The 16,466-nt window shown below is 44.9% G+C and overlaps 1 protein-coding gene across 1 annotated transcript in view; it reads right to left on the minus strand.

Annotated features, from left to right (window-relative positions):
• The window catches only part of EXOSC7 (exosome component 7), a 102,068-nt gene that overhangs the window by 8,900 nt on the left and 76,702 nt on the right, over positions 1-16,466 (minus strand). The window contains exons 6-7 of the mRNA XM_086941754.1: positions 15,691-15,814; positions 1,143-1,298 (exon numbers count right to left, since the gene is read on the minus strand). Of these exons, the coding sequence (XP_086797880.1) occupies positions 1,143-1,298; positions 15,691-15,814 (280 nt within the window). The remainder of the gene's footprint in view (positions 1-1,142; positions 1,299-15,690; positions 15,815-16,466) is intronic.

Raw genomic sequence — 16,466 nt, forward strand, 5'->3', positions numbered from 1 at the left:
ACCAAACATCATAAGTTTCAGTTAAGCCACATGGAGCTGGGGAACTCGTAATAACCAGTGCCTAGTACATATACTTAAGATGGCTTCCCTGCTCACTTGCACTACCTAGTAATTGAACTAGACAGCACAGGGGCATATTTGTTCATTCAGATATGTCCTCACATGTATTATAATGCAGCCTGCCTTAGGGCTATAAGGCCTGCTGTAGGGGTGACTTGCATATAATGCATGCAGTGTCTGTGGGCATGAGTGTGTGCTAGGTCGTGTTATCACTTTTCTTTGCACCATTTCGCACAACCTGTCATGGCAGTCTGCAAGAGTTTGGTGGTGGGGTGCAGCCCTTAGGGACCCTCTTTAATGCCCTAGGTACCAGAGGTATCACTTACTGCAGACTTACAGGGGACCTAAAGGTCTTGTTATTTGGGCAACACTTGAACAGTTACCTTGTTCAAGGAAAGGAACACAGGCAATGGGGACCTGGTTAGCGGGAACCCAGTGCACTTCAGTCAACATTTCATCAAATACCAGGCAAAAAGTGGGATGACCATGTCAAAAAGGGGCTCTTTACTGCAACAGATCATAGTATTTAGCTGCTGGAACACCAGCACATCATCTTTAAGGAAGCATTCTCCAGCAGTATCTCTTCACACCTACTCAGTAGCAGTTGCCCAATTTCTTTTTTCAGCTTCTCTTGTCAGAATCTTGTCGCTTCAAGCTCAACCTTTTAAACTTTTTACTAAAACCTTTCAAATCCCTTCATACTTCTCAATTTCTTTTAGGAGTAAGTGTGTTTGAAATTCATTTTTGGACAGAACTGTTTTTTCATTGTTGAGAAAATGTCATCTCTTTCTGTCAAATGTCCATCCCGGGGCAGGAAAGAGGTAGAGAAAGAGTCTGCATCATTGGCTTCCTTGACAAGAAACAGCTATGAGATTTACAAGTGTACAAGAATAGTCAGTATTACGGTTATCAACAGAGATCCGCTGAAGGAGAACTTCTAAATCACAGGGGAATGGAGAATTAAAAAAACACAAAAGTAACCAATCTTGACAATGCATGGATGCTTGAATACTAATGGAAATACGATGATCATAAATTACTAAAAATACCCATGTAAGAGGCAACAAAACAATGAATTGTACCTCAATCATCTCAAAGATGCTCTCTGGATCGAGGCTGCCTTTTCCTACTTTCCTTATACAAGTAAGGACACCTTTACTGGTCACAGATATGAGAAGACTTGCCAAGGAACAGGCTTCTTCCTGCACTGTAGCATCCACCACGTGCCTATGACCAATCTGAAAAATAGGCATAAGTAAGTCAACAATTTGAAAGAACGCCACAGGCTGCTCACACCCATCCTCTTACACAATGCCTTACCCCCACAAAGCACAATCTACAAGGTGCCTTTTTTCATGTCGATTTAGACATGAAACCCACTATTCGGGATCTTCATTGACACTTTTAGAACTTGTAACTGCAGGAAGCTCACTGCCACATGCACACTGACTTTGCTGGGTATGTGTTTCGTTCATTTGCTTCCCTCTTCCTCACCATGTTTCCTTCCAATGCTTTATTGCTTGTCCCTTGACCTATCCTGCTAGGAAGTGGATGCGCGTTGTGACCCAGAAATAGAATAGGTTCTGTGGCTCATCTTCACAGTGCTCCCTGTCTGATAGCATGATCCTCCATTCAGCGCCTCGACCCACCTTTTATTTTTATAGCACCTTCCTTTTTACAATTTTTTGGGTTATTGAGTGGGGTGGCTACTGTGCAAAACTAATTTTCCATTATGTAAGTATTACCATTACTTCTGTTTTTTTTTCTTTTAATTGTGCATTGTGCCTTGGTCCCTGCTTCTCTCCTCCTGTAGGAAACTGTGTTTTTGTTGCAGGACCCTCCCACTTTAGTACCCCCTTTTTAGGTTTTGACTGGCGATGCGTACGAAGTACGCATGCGCCAAAAAACCTTATGAGTTGTGTGTGGTGTCGGGTCTACGCCCCCTCCTCCCATTGGCTAGCTCCATAAATGGAGGCTAACCATTGGGAGTTGGCTCTGTCCGTCAATCCCGGACCAGATTCGGGGGCGTTCCCGAGAATTTTTGGCTTTTGGCTACGTAACGCTACGTCAGCCAAAAGCCGGGAACGCCCCTGAATCTGGTCCGGCATTGCCGGCACCTGATTTTCGAGTATTTTGTCCGCTGGCAGGTGCCCACCCTGCCAGGGACCTTGCCGCTGTTGTGGTACCCCGAGCGAGTGCCCACCTCGCTTAAAATTTAGATTTAAGGCCGGTGCCCACCCGGCATTGCTCCGTGTATTCACCGCCACAGCCCCGAGTGAGAGGAGGAAGCAGCGCCCGCCTTCAAGCCCGGGCCGCGCTGGGATTGGCCCAGCCGGCCGAGCCCCCTTCCGCGTCATCGCAGGAAGAGGAGGAGAGAGCCGGAAGGAGGAAGCAGCCTGCATCGACCGTCCCGAGGCTCCCGAGCACAGGAGGAGCCCCGGGGAAAGAGAACGTCCCTCCGCGGCCACGGAGAGTCCCGAGGATGACAGGGTCTCTCCCCTCGTGATTTGTGAGTCACTGCACCCAGCGCGGCCCGAGAGACAGCTGCTCCGAGCGGTAACTGAGGTAACATGATGCGCGGGAGGCCGCTGCGGGAATACAGCGCCTATCGCACGCTTCTGGCCCGTTGTGTCTGTCAGTGCAGTGTTTCTCTTTCAGTTCGTGCTGCTGCGATAGTGCGCTTCCCAGGAGCTCCCTTAGCGGTGACATGAAACTCTCCTAAGAGTCCGGGCTGCCGGAGTGAAATAAACCCACGGCTTCTCTACACCTGCTGCGACAGTGCGTCTCCCAGCCGCTCACACACCCACGGCTTCTCTACACCTGCTGTGTGTGTCTCCGCTGTGAAAAGTGACACCACCTGATGGGTCCCTTTTGCATTTTTTTGCAATGCTCTCTAAAATGTTAGTGAGTCGGTTGGTTTTGTAGACAGCCCTGGTTGTGGGCCATAGAGCAGCACAAAAGAACCGCACTACGTTCATCACCACTAGGCAACGCGTGTCGCAACACCACAAGGTAAAGATGCCAGTCAGGCTGGACAAAGACACTGTTCTGGAACAAAGAGGGTCCTGGTCGCTTCCTGGGGTCGCAGCAGGGGTCGTCTTAGGCATGGCCAGAACTGGACTTTGTACTTAGTGTTTTTGTAAATGAATACATTGCATCTTGAAACGGTGATCCTACAGCTCACGTCCGAACCTCGGTTCACAGGGGAGTACCTTGCTCTTTAACATGTGGGAGGGCATAATGTATAGGCAAGCAGCACGCAGGGCGCATAGAGAGGGGCTTATGGTGGAAAGGGAGAGGAATGCGCATATGTCGCACCTGCAGCAACCAGTGGTGTTTCCAATTTTAAACTGCTGTTGCGCTGAACCTTGGCGCGCTGCCTGTTCGTGCTGCCGCCGCCTGGAGCTTGACACCTCTCGACGTCTGTGCAGTCGCTGCTCTGGGGACACGGATTTGCAAAGGAGACATCATGTACTCCCAGTCCTATTTTCTTAGTTCTCGTCAGCATTTCTGATGGCGAGTGAGGTCCTTGCTAAATGCTTGGGAGAAGGCAGCCTTTGCCTTGAACGAGAAGCTCGCTCCAGATTGTTGTGCTAGCAAAGCCTGCCATTCCCAAAGATGTAAGCTTTGCACCTGCGAAAAGACAGGTTGCGTTGCAAAGTAAAGGTACATTTCTATTCGTAAATGTGTCTGATTGTGACTCGGAACAAAATGGGGCAGACAAGGGGCGCCCTTCTGCTCCTCTCAAATTGTAAGTGTAATTGTAAACAATTGAATGGCTAACAACTCCCAACAAGCATCCGTTGTCAAAGTGGAACTGTCCCTGAGTCAGCTTCTACTTTTTGAATGTGGGCTGTAGTCAGTGGAGAGAGGTCCCATGAAGGAACACTCGGGGGGATAGTTATTAGAATGGTGGCACAGGGCAGCGCAGCCAGTTCCCTTGCTGGTCAGCCATGCGTCATAGGGAAAGGGCAAGGATGCACCGTATTTATCCAATACGGTGCATTCCTTTCCGATACCCTTGAGCAGGCGTCATTTCAGCAGCCTAGCTCCAACGCAGGCTCCCTTGCACCATGGCGCAAGGGAGCCTGCATTACAGGCAGGGTTGTTTTTGTGCAAGAAGGTGCACCTTCCTGCACAAAAACAATCCATAGAGGCCTTCCCTCTTTCCAGGCGTGCTGCAGAATGCAGCACACGTAGAAAGAAGAAAAACAAGGAAAAATAAATATATTTCTCCTCGTCACAACTCACTTGGGGAGGTGTAAGTATTTGACGCATTCCCAGATGTACAAGTCCTTGTAAATCTGGGAATGCATCAAAAACCATGGGAGTTTTGTGGGAACACCCAAGCAATGTCAATGGAACTTGCGCAGAGTAAGGCAATGCAGCAATTTGTTCTGCGTTGCATTAGTCCATATTTGTGAAGCCATTCAAATCCAGGCAAAGTGGCTTTGCGTGGCTCCATGAATATCTCTTAGAGCTATGTGTCATGCATGTACCACTTTGGGAAGCTCTTGTGTAAGTGAGTTTCTCCTGTGGGCGTCCACGTATAAGCTCGGTGGGTTCACGTGCCAGGAGAATGTCAAAGCAGTTTGAGGATTTAGTGCTTTCCTGAGCATTCACACGTGTCATTTTAGTTTCTTGTTTTAGTTTTATTTCGGATCAAAAGGGAAAAGATGGTGTAATATAATGCGATGTTTGGCTGTGTGTGTGGGGGGCTCTGTGTGGGTGCGTGTGTGGGGAGGGCTCTGTGTGTGTTTGGGGGGGGCTCTCTGTGGGTGTTTGTGTGTGTCATTTGCGAGATAAAGCTAGTGGCATTGTAAATGACAATGCCATTTATTTATGTTAAAAAAAACAAATAAAAATAATGTCAAGAGCAATGCCAATAGCTCTAACTTTAACAAAGGCAAAACCATTGCATTGTAAATGCTTGTTTTAGCTACTGGATGCTGGTTTACAATTCTGACAGTGAACTGAGGCCTGCTAACCAGACCTCAGTGACAGTGCTCTTTCCTTTAGCAACCTTGTAAGCCCCTAAAAAATGGTACCCCTGGTACCTGGAGCATTGGTATTAAAGATGGTCCCTAAGGGATGCAGCATATCTTATGCCACCCTAAGTGTCCCAGCCCACAAATTCCACACAGACTGTCATTGTAGACTGTGTGACATGGTGCAAACCATGAGTAAAAACATGACCTGGCACAATCCTGTGTGTCATGCCAAATTCACTGCATTCAATATATGTAAGTCACACCTACAGCAGGCCTTTGAGCCCTACGGAATTATAATTTATGAGAGGACATATCAGCATGGGCTGATATGCCGCTGTGATGTCCAGTTCTATTACTAGATATTGTAAGAGAACAGGGAAGCCATCCGAAGGTATGTACTGGGCACCGGTCAAAACGAGTTACCCAGCTACGATTATGACATGCATTCAGAGAGCACCTTAGAGGTGCCCCCTAACACCCTACCAATCTTCTAGTGTGCTGGCTGACAGGACTATTCCAGCCGGTCACCACAGACACATTTCTGACCCCTCTGCAGGTGAGAGTGAGAGCCCACGATCTCAGGTCAGGAACAATGCCTGCTCTGGCAGGAGGTGTTAGCCCCTCCTCCAGTAGGACAGCTAGTGAATATGCATACCAAAGCCAGAGGCTTCAAAGCCTCTACCGCCTTTCACATGTGACCCTGGCTTCCTCCAGACTTGGAGAATGCCACTGTCTGCTCCGAGGACCATTTGCCCCCAAGAAAGGCGGCAAATTAGATGGTCAAGGAGGCGGATTGCACTGCCAGGCTGGACACACTTCTAGAATAGAACCTTGGCATCAAACATGTTGTAAATATCGACTGTAGTAAAAGTAACCAATTACAGTGCTCGATGGTTTACCGAGTAGAATTATCAATTAGAGTTACTCAAAGCAGGAAATAATCTCCTTCAATCTGATCAGATATATTCAAAGTATTATTTAATAAAGATACAGTTGAAAATGAAGACAATCTCTGTAATGAATGCAAAATGTTTCAATAAGAAGTAATCAAGTATGAGTATTCAGTTCATGCATCAATGTATATAGTTGATCTTTTAATGTATTAAAAGAGCCTAAGAGCTCTACTAGCACAGGGTTTAACAAAAGTTTTTTTAAATTGCATATAAGAAAGGTAACAATAAGACTGTTGTATCTTTCACAGGGGGTCCCTATTCCCTAAAGACTGAATTGTCCTGAGGATGGCCTTAAGGAAATAACAACAAAAAGGCCGAAACGTCGACTTTTCAGTCCACATCTTACAAGTTGAAATAATTCAGACAATTAAATCATTGTTCTAGGTCGTGCAAGATTCTTTGTTATTTATTGATTAAGAGTGGACTACAGCGCAAGTGGATGAGAAGAACAATTCATTTATTTCTAAGTCCATTTGTTTTTGATTATTTATTGTAACAGTACCCTTCTAAAATTAACATATATAAAGAAATATTATTTTATAAACATAATATCCGTGTAGCTTTTCTTCTTCTTGAGTATTCTGGTTACTGTGTCCAAATTACTGTGACAATCCAAAATAACAGCAGGTAAAAATTCAGTTCAGTTGATCAGAAGTATAAAAGATTATGTGATCAATTTCCTGTGATCTAATTCAGAAAAAAATCCCTTGTTGGCATTTTTATTGTATCAAATATTAGCCCAAGCGCGCAAGGGTATATTGGGTCACCCACCCCTTCTCAAACTACATTCGATTTAAGCAAACTGCTCCCCCAGGCCCGCCTGAAGCCTCTTTTCAGGAGACCAACAACCTCAAGAGCCTTCCACAACTATACCCTGCAGAACAAAGCACCACTGCACATGAGCCCCCCCCCCCCATTCAGTGTACAGGTGAACCAATAGTGTCGCTGAGAGTGCAAGACCCGAGTCCCCTTTTGGGTTCAACGGGACTGATCCCAAGTCCCCACTTGCAGCAACTTTCTTACCAGTACTTTCCCCATTGACTTAAACAGGGCACCTGACGGCAAAAAGCACCTCTGTACCTGGACGCCCTGGAGCCGACCTGCTTGTGCTGCCTTGCACTTTGGCCCCTGCTTACCTTAAGTCAAAAAGAACAGTCCTTTAAGTTGTTGATAAGTGGCTGTATGCAGTATATGATAAAGCATTATCCATTAAAATGTTAAAAACCTATCTTAAAAAGTACTTACCTAATCACGAAAATCTTGGTGCCTCAACTAATATAATCAATAAAAATATAAAAACCAGTGTTATTTTTATAAATTGGTGTCGGATTACTTGATTGTGTGTACACAACTGATCAACACTCCCCTCTGATAATCCTAAAGCTGCTTGCCCACACTACCACAAATAGAGCACTTTGGGATTGTTAAAGCAAGCACCTGTTAACCAATAAGGCTTGCCTGGACTCTCTACACAGTGTACTCAGTTTTAGTGCACTATATAGAGAGCCAGCTTCCTACACCACCACCAGTTTTTTTTCGTCTGTCCATGCCGCAGGTGTGTACTCGGACATTGTGGTGCAGCCGTGAAAGAAGCTGGAAGATGGGGAGCACTCAGTGGTTTCGTTTCTGCATACCTTAATGGTCCTATGATGGGACCAATGCTTTAGAATTTCTAGAATCAAAAAAGGAACCCCAAGCAGGAAAAATAAAATTATTCACAAATATCAATAAAGAAGATTTTTTTGGTCAAATCAATTGTCCATGTATACACATTCAGCAATCATCAATCCTTTGTCTTTTATTTTCTTATTTACAGATGATCAAGAAGACTTGTAGATGCACATGTTGAGTCTTGATAACACAGAACACAGCCAACAGCCAATACGTGTTTCGTCAAAGAGTATAACCCAAAGACTTCCTCAGGGCCTGAACTGTCTTTTCCACATATGGCTAACACAGAGAACCTTTTGCATATCGGTGCGTCCTTCGTGCAGATCAGATTTCAGTATCTGAATACAGTCATATATCGCCAGTTTTCAATTTCAGCACGGTCTGTAGAGCACCAAAAGTCAGTCTACTTCGTCTCAATTCATATTCTTGGTTTTGCACATATCGATATTCCTATCAGAGATACCGCGTATAATATCAGTCGCGCACCGCGACTGATATTATAGAGGCCAATTCCTGTGTCAGCACCGTGAGTTTATTTCCTTTCTTCTGCAGGGAGGTTACGGTACCTTCGATTGTTGACACACGCGTCTCCACATCGGAAATGTGGTCTACCACCTTCCAGAGATCTTGACGTAAGAAGGAAACCTCCGATCCCACCATGCCAATTTTGGCATCTAGTGTGTTCCTTGCTTCGGTGATGGCCTCCAGGAGTGGTGCATTGTCTGGCATTGTGCTGCTCATGTCACCCCCTGTAGTGCTGCTCAGGCCGTGGGGTATTGATCTAGGGTACTCTGCTTAGTACCGGCCCTTGCCTGGCTTATCCTTGCCCATGGCGATGGACGACCCGGCGGCCGAGTCGGAACCACGGATCTTATCCCGGGGGAAGGTGGGAGGGATAGGTCCTCAAAGGTGTCCCACGACATCCAGCCACTGGGCAGTTGCTATATTTCTCAAAGTTAATGCAGCAGGCCGGACCTCATGGAATCAAACGTGTCTCGGATCATAAGCCGTCCCGGGCCAAGCCGGGCCGCCTCTGCAGCCCTCGACCGCTGGCCAAGTAGGCCCCGTTGTAGGGACCAGACTCGCCGGGCTCCCAGCCTACCACGGGCCCCCAATTTACATCAGTGCACCGGCGGCACCCCACAGCAAGGCCGCTGCCCATGTAGTTCACCCCTGGTCGCTGTCACCGGGTCGCCAGGTCGCGTGCACCAGGCAGTAGCTTTGCGCAGGTCCCCGGAGATTCTAATTTCGAGAGCCAGTCGTCCTCCTGGTCTATGGTGGATTTTCTTGGCCCACGTAACCTGTGGTGCCTTCTTCACCTCGTGATGATTCGGCGCATTCATCCGGCAATTCCCAGGGTTGTTTGCCCCGTGGAGGGGCAGGCGTCCGGCCCCGTGAACTCTGCGGGCACTGAATCAGATAGGAGTTGGAGCCAGGCTGTCATGTCCGATGGGTATCCAGCTCAGGTGGCTGTCGTCAGCAACTGGGAGATGCAGGCTCGACCAGGGGACTGCTCCGTCAAGAGGTCCACCTCAGGAGGCACCCGTAGCTGGCAGGCCGTCCCAAGCCACCGGCACACACACACCGCCCACAAGCCGATGCCTGTGCAGGTAGGCACAAGCCGCAAGGATCGATTTTCGGGCCCTGGGCCGCCCAGCCTATCTGGGCGACTAGAATGTCCAATCTGTGCCAGACAGCAGGGTCCCTCGCCCCTCTGGTAGACATGGGCCAGGAAGAGCGGCCTATACTCCGAGTCGGCCTGGGGGCATCTTCAGCAAGCCAGGTCCACGTAGCCGCATGCCCACACGTCTGCCGGGCAGTTGTCACAACCCGGAGCCAGACAGGCAGTCCCTGGGCCACAGGCGACCCCTCGCCTACCTTGGGGGCCGCAATGTTTTCAGCCTTTCCCGTTGATCCACACACGGAGCTCGAGTCGGAGGTACAAGGCCGCCACCAGTCCTGCGGCGATCCGCGCCAGGCTCCAGCACGATTGCTACTCCGCTCATATGCCACCAGATCTGGGAATCACGTCATGGCTGCCTGCCGGGTCTTCTATATACATGGCAGTGCAGCCGATGTGCTCAGCAGGAGAGGATAATGCTGGTTTAGTTATTTAGTGGCGTGGATGAGTGGAGCTCCTATTATGGTGCGTCCGCCATGTTGGCCTTTCAAGCCACTCCCCTCACGTGTTAACCATTTAAAGAATTTTAAAGCAAGGAGAAATGGTGTGAGAGTGTAGATGAAGGCGGGGAAAGGATGTCCTCCATTCTCAACTCAAGACCAAAGGTTGAGAGAATATCGGCTAGTGCCTTGAGCATGAGGGACAGTGACAATTATAATGGAATATGCCAAAGGGAGAAAAGGACAAAGGGTTCCCCACGAAGAAGACTAAACAGCTCCACATAGATGAGGTTGACAGGTGCAGGCTGTACCCCAGGACAGAACAAGCATTTGCAATGCAAAAGGTCTCGCATTTACAAGAGTTTGAGCTATTGGCATTGTAAATGATAACGCCTTTTATTTATGTTTTGGGTTTTAAAACATACATAAAAGGCGTTGTCATTTACAATACTAATAGCTTAAACTCTCACAAATGCGAGGCCTATAGCATTGCAATTAAGCGCCTTCTCGACCGCTTGTTAGATTGTAAATATCAGAGGAAGAGACCCGCCTGCGACGTCTTCAAAGCAGTGATAAATAGTGCAGTGAAGAAGATGTGAAGTGTTGTAAATTACACAGACACAAAGTGTCAAGTGAGAGTTACATATGATCCGAGCTATAAACACTAACAAAGGGCTCCAACAACACCTTTTGCTCTGTGATTACACTGTTGTGGCTCAGAAAAGAAGAGCGGGAGAGGAGGGGCTATTTCCTGCCCTCTCCGTGATTTGAGAGTGCAGTGTGGCATTGCGTAATGTCATTGTTATCTTTGGCCTAATAAGAAACACTCCAACTGTAGTAGGGCCCTGGCTTCACCTCCTGGTGCAGGACAGACTGTGCATTATGGCAGGCATGGAGGGAGGAATGAATTTGTCTCGGCTGCAGCTCCGGCCTCGTACAGTGCTCCTGCTGTTACTAGTGAGTGAGAGGCACTGAGGTGGTGGTATTGGTGGAGGTGGTGGTATTGGTTGTTGGCGGTATTGGTGGTGGTGGTATTAGTGGTAGCATTGGTGGTGGTGGTGGTGGTGGTACTGGTATTAGTGGGGGTACTGGTGATGGAGGTATTGGTGGTGGTGGTATTGGTATTAGTGGTGGTACTGGTGGTGGTATTGATGGTGGTAGTGGTATTGGTGGTGGTATTATGGGTGGTATTGGTGGTGGTTGGGGTAGGTGGTGGTATTGGTGGTGGCATTGGTGGTGGTAGTGTTATTGGTGGTGGAATTTGTGGTGTTGATGGTGGTACTGGTGGTGGCATTGAAGGTGGTAGTATTGGTGACGGCGGGGTATTGGTGGTGGTAGGGATATTGGTGGTGGTTCTCGTATTATTGGTGTACTGGTGGTGGTATCGATGGGGCGGTGGTAGTGGTATTGGTAGTGTTATTGGTGGTGGTATTGGTGGTGGTATTGGTGGTAGTATTGGCGGTGGTATTGGTGGTGTTAATAAAACAGGCTTTTGAAAACAACCCATCAGGTGGCTTTAGTACAGATGACACGTAACCCAGATGTGCTGTTGTCAACTTCAGCCCATTAGCACAGGATTATGTGCTACCTGGAATTCATATGACTTACTTTGCTAATCATTTCTAAATCCATTTTACTTTGTGGGGGGAGGGGGGTTTGAAGCAGACAAGATAATGGCGGGTTAAAGTAATCGAAAGGGGGCGCCCGTGTTACGGGGGCGGCCGTGCTGCTTAAAAAAACATAAGCAGTATTAGCTGAAGCAGCGCATGTCCGGCCTGCAGTAAGAGAAACTCAATTAAGTAAATAGTGCTTACAAACAAAATAACTGGTCCGAAGTAGCAACCAAAGTAAAGGGGTCAGTCGCCATGGGAGGGTACAAATGAAGACAAGGCCGTACTAAGTAGGGCCTAACAAGCCTATTAACGAATCCGAAGGCAGCATTTACTGAGGACAATGACACAAGCCAATGACAAATGTGGGAGAGTGGGCGTGGCTTCTCTCCCATACACTACTACAGCAGTCTCAAAATGTGTGATAGGCAAATATTTTGTTTTCTTCATTCTCACATATGAATGTACCTTCAAATATGCAAGTTCAGCATTTCTGCTGTACAAAAAAAAATTGTTTGAATAAATAAACTTAACGTTTGTTCCATGTGTAATAAGAATCTAGCCCACATATAGGTTACACATGATCCTTGACTTGTCCGTCAGTTTATTAATAGCACTGCTATCTGGGCAGGAGTGTTTCTCATTTCATGCTTAAACACTCACTTATAATAAGTATATTAATAGGGCATGATGTGGTAGTATAAACAGTAAATATTCAGAAAATTGGCAAAAACCAACAATAATAACTGCAGGGCCAAAGAGATAGCAGGTCTTATTAAATTACTTCCAGGGACAAAAAGGAAAGTGAAATTGGCAGATTGAATTACATTATTTGTACGTTAACAGATGAGTCATACAATGTGTTTCGATTGAGGTTTAAAGGCAAAGGCATTACTGTGGCCAGTCAGAGTGGAGATAGATATGGTTAATGCTCAGCTTTAAAGCTTAACTTAAACCTGACCTGCTGTGAAACCTGTGCCCAAAGAGCACAGAAGACTGCAAGCACCAGATGGCAATATGCCACTGCCAGACAAAAAGCATTTACACCCTAAGCAGTATTTCCCTCATCACCAATCAGCCATGAAGCACATGACATAATGGGATTTAGGTAGGCTAAAATGCTGTGAAAAATCACAAACATTTTACTAGACCTGGAGGTTCAGCAACTTGAATAATCTACTCGACCTAACTGTGATATACTTGACCGGTAACTGATCTGAAATTGTATGATCCTAGGCAAATATTTTATTTTACAGAGCCACTGTTTTGTTTATTATCACAATAGCACCTTCAAATATGTGAGTTCAGTATTTCTGCTGTACAAAAAACACACTTTTGTTTTATTTAATAAATTAAGGGTTTGTGTTATGAATGCACCACGCATGGCACAGGTTGTGGACAAAACCCCAGACTAATTTAAACAGAGACATCCTTTCAGACATATTAAAATTGGAAGGAGCCATGAAGATTCTCTGGCTGAGATATGTGCATAACATTTTTAAAGACATGGGCCAGTTACAATAATATACGAATCCCTCTTCTATTGAAGTAGTATCCAGAAAGGATTTGAGAAGAGAGTGTTTAATGCTGCTTGATACCCAGAGAATGACGGGAGAGATCCAAAAGCCCTCTGTCCTTCATCATCAATTAATTTGAACAACTTTTAATATTCTACCCTATTTGTATTTTGTCCCAGGAGCCTACGATAGATTTTTATTAACTCGTTTTAGGCTGGGAACCTTCCATAGTTTAGTTACTTTCCCTGCCATGAATGATTGGTCACATGATCTTCAACTTTGCCCTTGTGATTCCATTTCCCCCCCAATCCACGATTCATGTTATTTTATTTTGTAAGTTTTATTTTAGTGATGGGCAGAAGTTTTTAGTTCCTTTTCTGAGGAGTGCTGGACTACGACAATGCCGCCCGGCACTGTTTCTTTTACAGTTATTAGCCGATGCAAACTCTGTTCTGAGAATTTTATCCTTTTTGAAAAAAGTGCTCCACCAAAGAAAATTTATGATTATCTGAATGTTTATATTGCACAGTGAAATTATACATTTTAGGATTAAAACCAACTTCTTTTTTAACTTCATTATGTATCATGTTTACTATGGTCTTTATGAATTAGTGGTATTAATTGCTTGTATGCTTTTATGATTGCTTCTACAATCGAATAAAGCTTTCTTGAACTGAACTGAATGCACCGTGGTGGATGTGCGACGCAAACCCTAAAATGTGATTTATCAAGCCACACAAGGCCACTTTGCGTGGCCCTAAGTGGCTTGATAAATCTGGGGTAATGCAAGGCAGCGCAAATCGCTGTGTTGAATTACTCTGCCCTGGAAAGGAGTTCCATAGGCACTGCGTGAGTGTTTCCACACAACTCCCATGGATTTTGACGCTTTTCCCAGATTTACTATTGCTGGTAGACCTGGGAATGAGCCAAAATGCTATGCCTTCCCAAATCAGGCATAACAAGAACAAATTTCTCCTTATTACTTCCCCTTTCTGCGAGTGCTAAATTATGCAGCACACATAGAGAAATATGCTTCAGGAGATTGTTTTTGCACAGGATGGTGCCTCGTCCTGCACACAAAAACAATCCTGCATGCAACAAAGGCAAACCTTGCACCATGATGCAAGAGCCTACGTTAGCGCTAGACAGCCCATTGTGCGTGAGAGCTGGGGAAAGGACAGTAATGAGCTGTGTTGTAATAAATACGGGCCATTACTGCCCTTTCACTGGAAAGCAGCGCAGTGCAACAAGGTAAATTGCTGCGTTACTTTTACATATATATGGCCCTAAACGTTTGCTTCATATGTAATAAAAATCTGGCTCACATATAGGCTACACATGACACCTGACTTGCCTATTAGTTCACTAATAGCATTGACATCAGGGCTGGGGCAAGAATGTTTTTCAGTTAATGTGTAAAAATTCATTTTTAACTAATATATTACTAAAATATGATGTGGTAGGTCACGGTCATTTACAGACAGCACATTTTCTATTGAAACTGCCACAAACGTTCGCACTAACATGCAGTTTTTGCTGATAAAACTATATAACATATAAACAAAATTTGGAAATTGGGTTTCAGCAAAAATGATTATCATGTGCACATTACCAAGTAAAGTTTACCGATTTTTTTTCATCCTATTAAAATCTTGTTTTTCATCAGAGTTCCAAAATAATTTGATTTAATACATTGTTCACTTATGAGATATTTAAATGCTGTGTTAGAAAAAGAAAATTGACATCCTACAGCCTTTTATTTCAAACTCTTCGTACATCTCGATTTTCAGACAGTTCACTGTTCAAAATTCTCTATTTTTCTTTTTTTGACTCCAAAGTTAATAGAATGAAGACATGAACTGACTTTTGACCTTTGTTCCTGAACTCAGTGAAAATGTGTCAAGATAAAAACAAGATTTAAAGGCATCTTTCCTGCTCATTCACTTTGTAAGTGAACAGAACACCTGTTCTTTGCCAGCTTGCCAGAAAGGGTCAGTAAGCCCTACAAATAGCGCATCCTGATAAAATCTTACTCACCATAGCGTGTGGGCGAATAGATTTTTCGAGGTCTGATAATGTCTAAAATACACTGACAAAGCGCATAGGGGAAACCTATTGGCTTTGCCAAAGCTCGTTTCCACTCCGTGGGGAGAGCTGCCCTTTAGAGAACAGTCACATGGACTTTTTTTCCAAAGTACTTGTAAAAAGAAGGGAGAAGACAAATAATAATATAGCTCTCAGTAGTGTGAAATGTAAAGCCTGGCATGAACAGAAACAACACAGTGTACAACAAAGGAAGTTTCAAAAATAGCCTACAGGCAAAGTCTCTCACTAAAAAGTAAGACCTTCCTGGTTGATGGTTAATTTAGTTTTTAATCAAAATACAACGCTAAAGCGGTCTTAGCTACTAGAGCCCAATGGCAGCCTTTCAGGAGTCAGGCCAGTTAAATAAGTAATTATGCTTGAGGAATCTAGGTTTTGGCCCACTAACACAAGACAAATCTGGAGACTGGGGACACCCAACTGAATGTTCAGGAATCACACAATAAGTCTTTGAGAACTAAACTTAGAAAGCACAAGCTAGGGCTTTGAGAAAGTATTTACTTACAGATGAAAGTTTCTTAATCTCCTGTGTGAATTCAAAAAAAGGGCATCAATAAAAAAAACGCATTTGTAAGTTTATATTATCTTTTGATTTTATGAGACAGTGTGGTTCATGCAGTAAACAAATGGGCATTTTGAAAACACAAATGTATAATTAACTCACTTTGGTTACAGTGATGATGCATGGTACGTTTTCCACATTGAGTTGTATACAATCAAAGGGATCATCAGAGAGTTCAATCTCCTTGGAACCTTCTTCATCTTCTAGAACTCTTACCTTGGGAATCCTATTGGCACAGAAGAACGTCTGTTGTTAAAAACATACCAGAACATTTGACATGATTACAAAGGAGAGGTATTAATAGTACAAGATATCTGATGTAATCCTAAGTTTCCCTCTAGCACAGCACACAGAAGACTCTTGGGATGTCCCGTAACATGAGAAAAGCCTAGGTGCACTTGCAGCCAACATAAATGTAGGAGTTTGCTTCCATACATTAACTTCCATTCACTCAGTTTGTACCAAGATACATTAATAAAATACACCTGGTTTGATACGTGGGTTATCTGCAGGAATCTGGAGAGAGAGAGAGAGAGTGGTGGGCAAGTAGGGTTAGAAGTTACATCTTCTAAGAGTGTGGTGAATATCTCAACTGTAGGTCCCATTACCACCATACCGAGATACATCAGAATTTGTAAAATGCCTGGAAATTCTGAAAGAATGGAATACTGCAAACTTAAGGGCTGGTCAAAAGTGGTTTATAAATTTGAGGCTCTGATCTGTAGCTAACACTTGTTTTACAGTGTTTACAGAGCATTTGGTGTGGTGTGAAACTTCCTTTTAAATCACATCCAGCAAACTGGAATCCTGGAAGACTGTTACTCTGGTTTGACCCTGCCTACATTTTTGTGCGAGCCCTTCATAGAGAACTAATTCCA

This window comes from Lissotriton vulgaris, chromosome 10, assembly GCF_964263255.1.
Source record: "Lissotriton vulgaris chromosome 10, aLisVul1.2, whole genome shotgun sequence".
In the NCBI taxonomy this organism is placed as follows: domain Eukaryota; kingdom Metazoa; phylum Chordata; class Amphibia; order Caudata; family Salamandridae; genus Lissotriton; species Lissotriton vulgaris.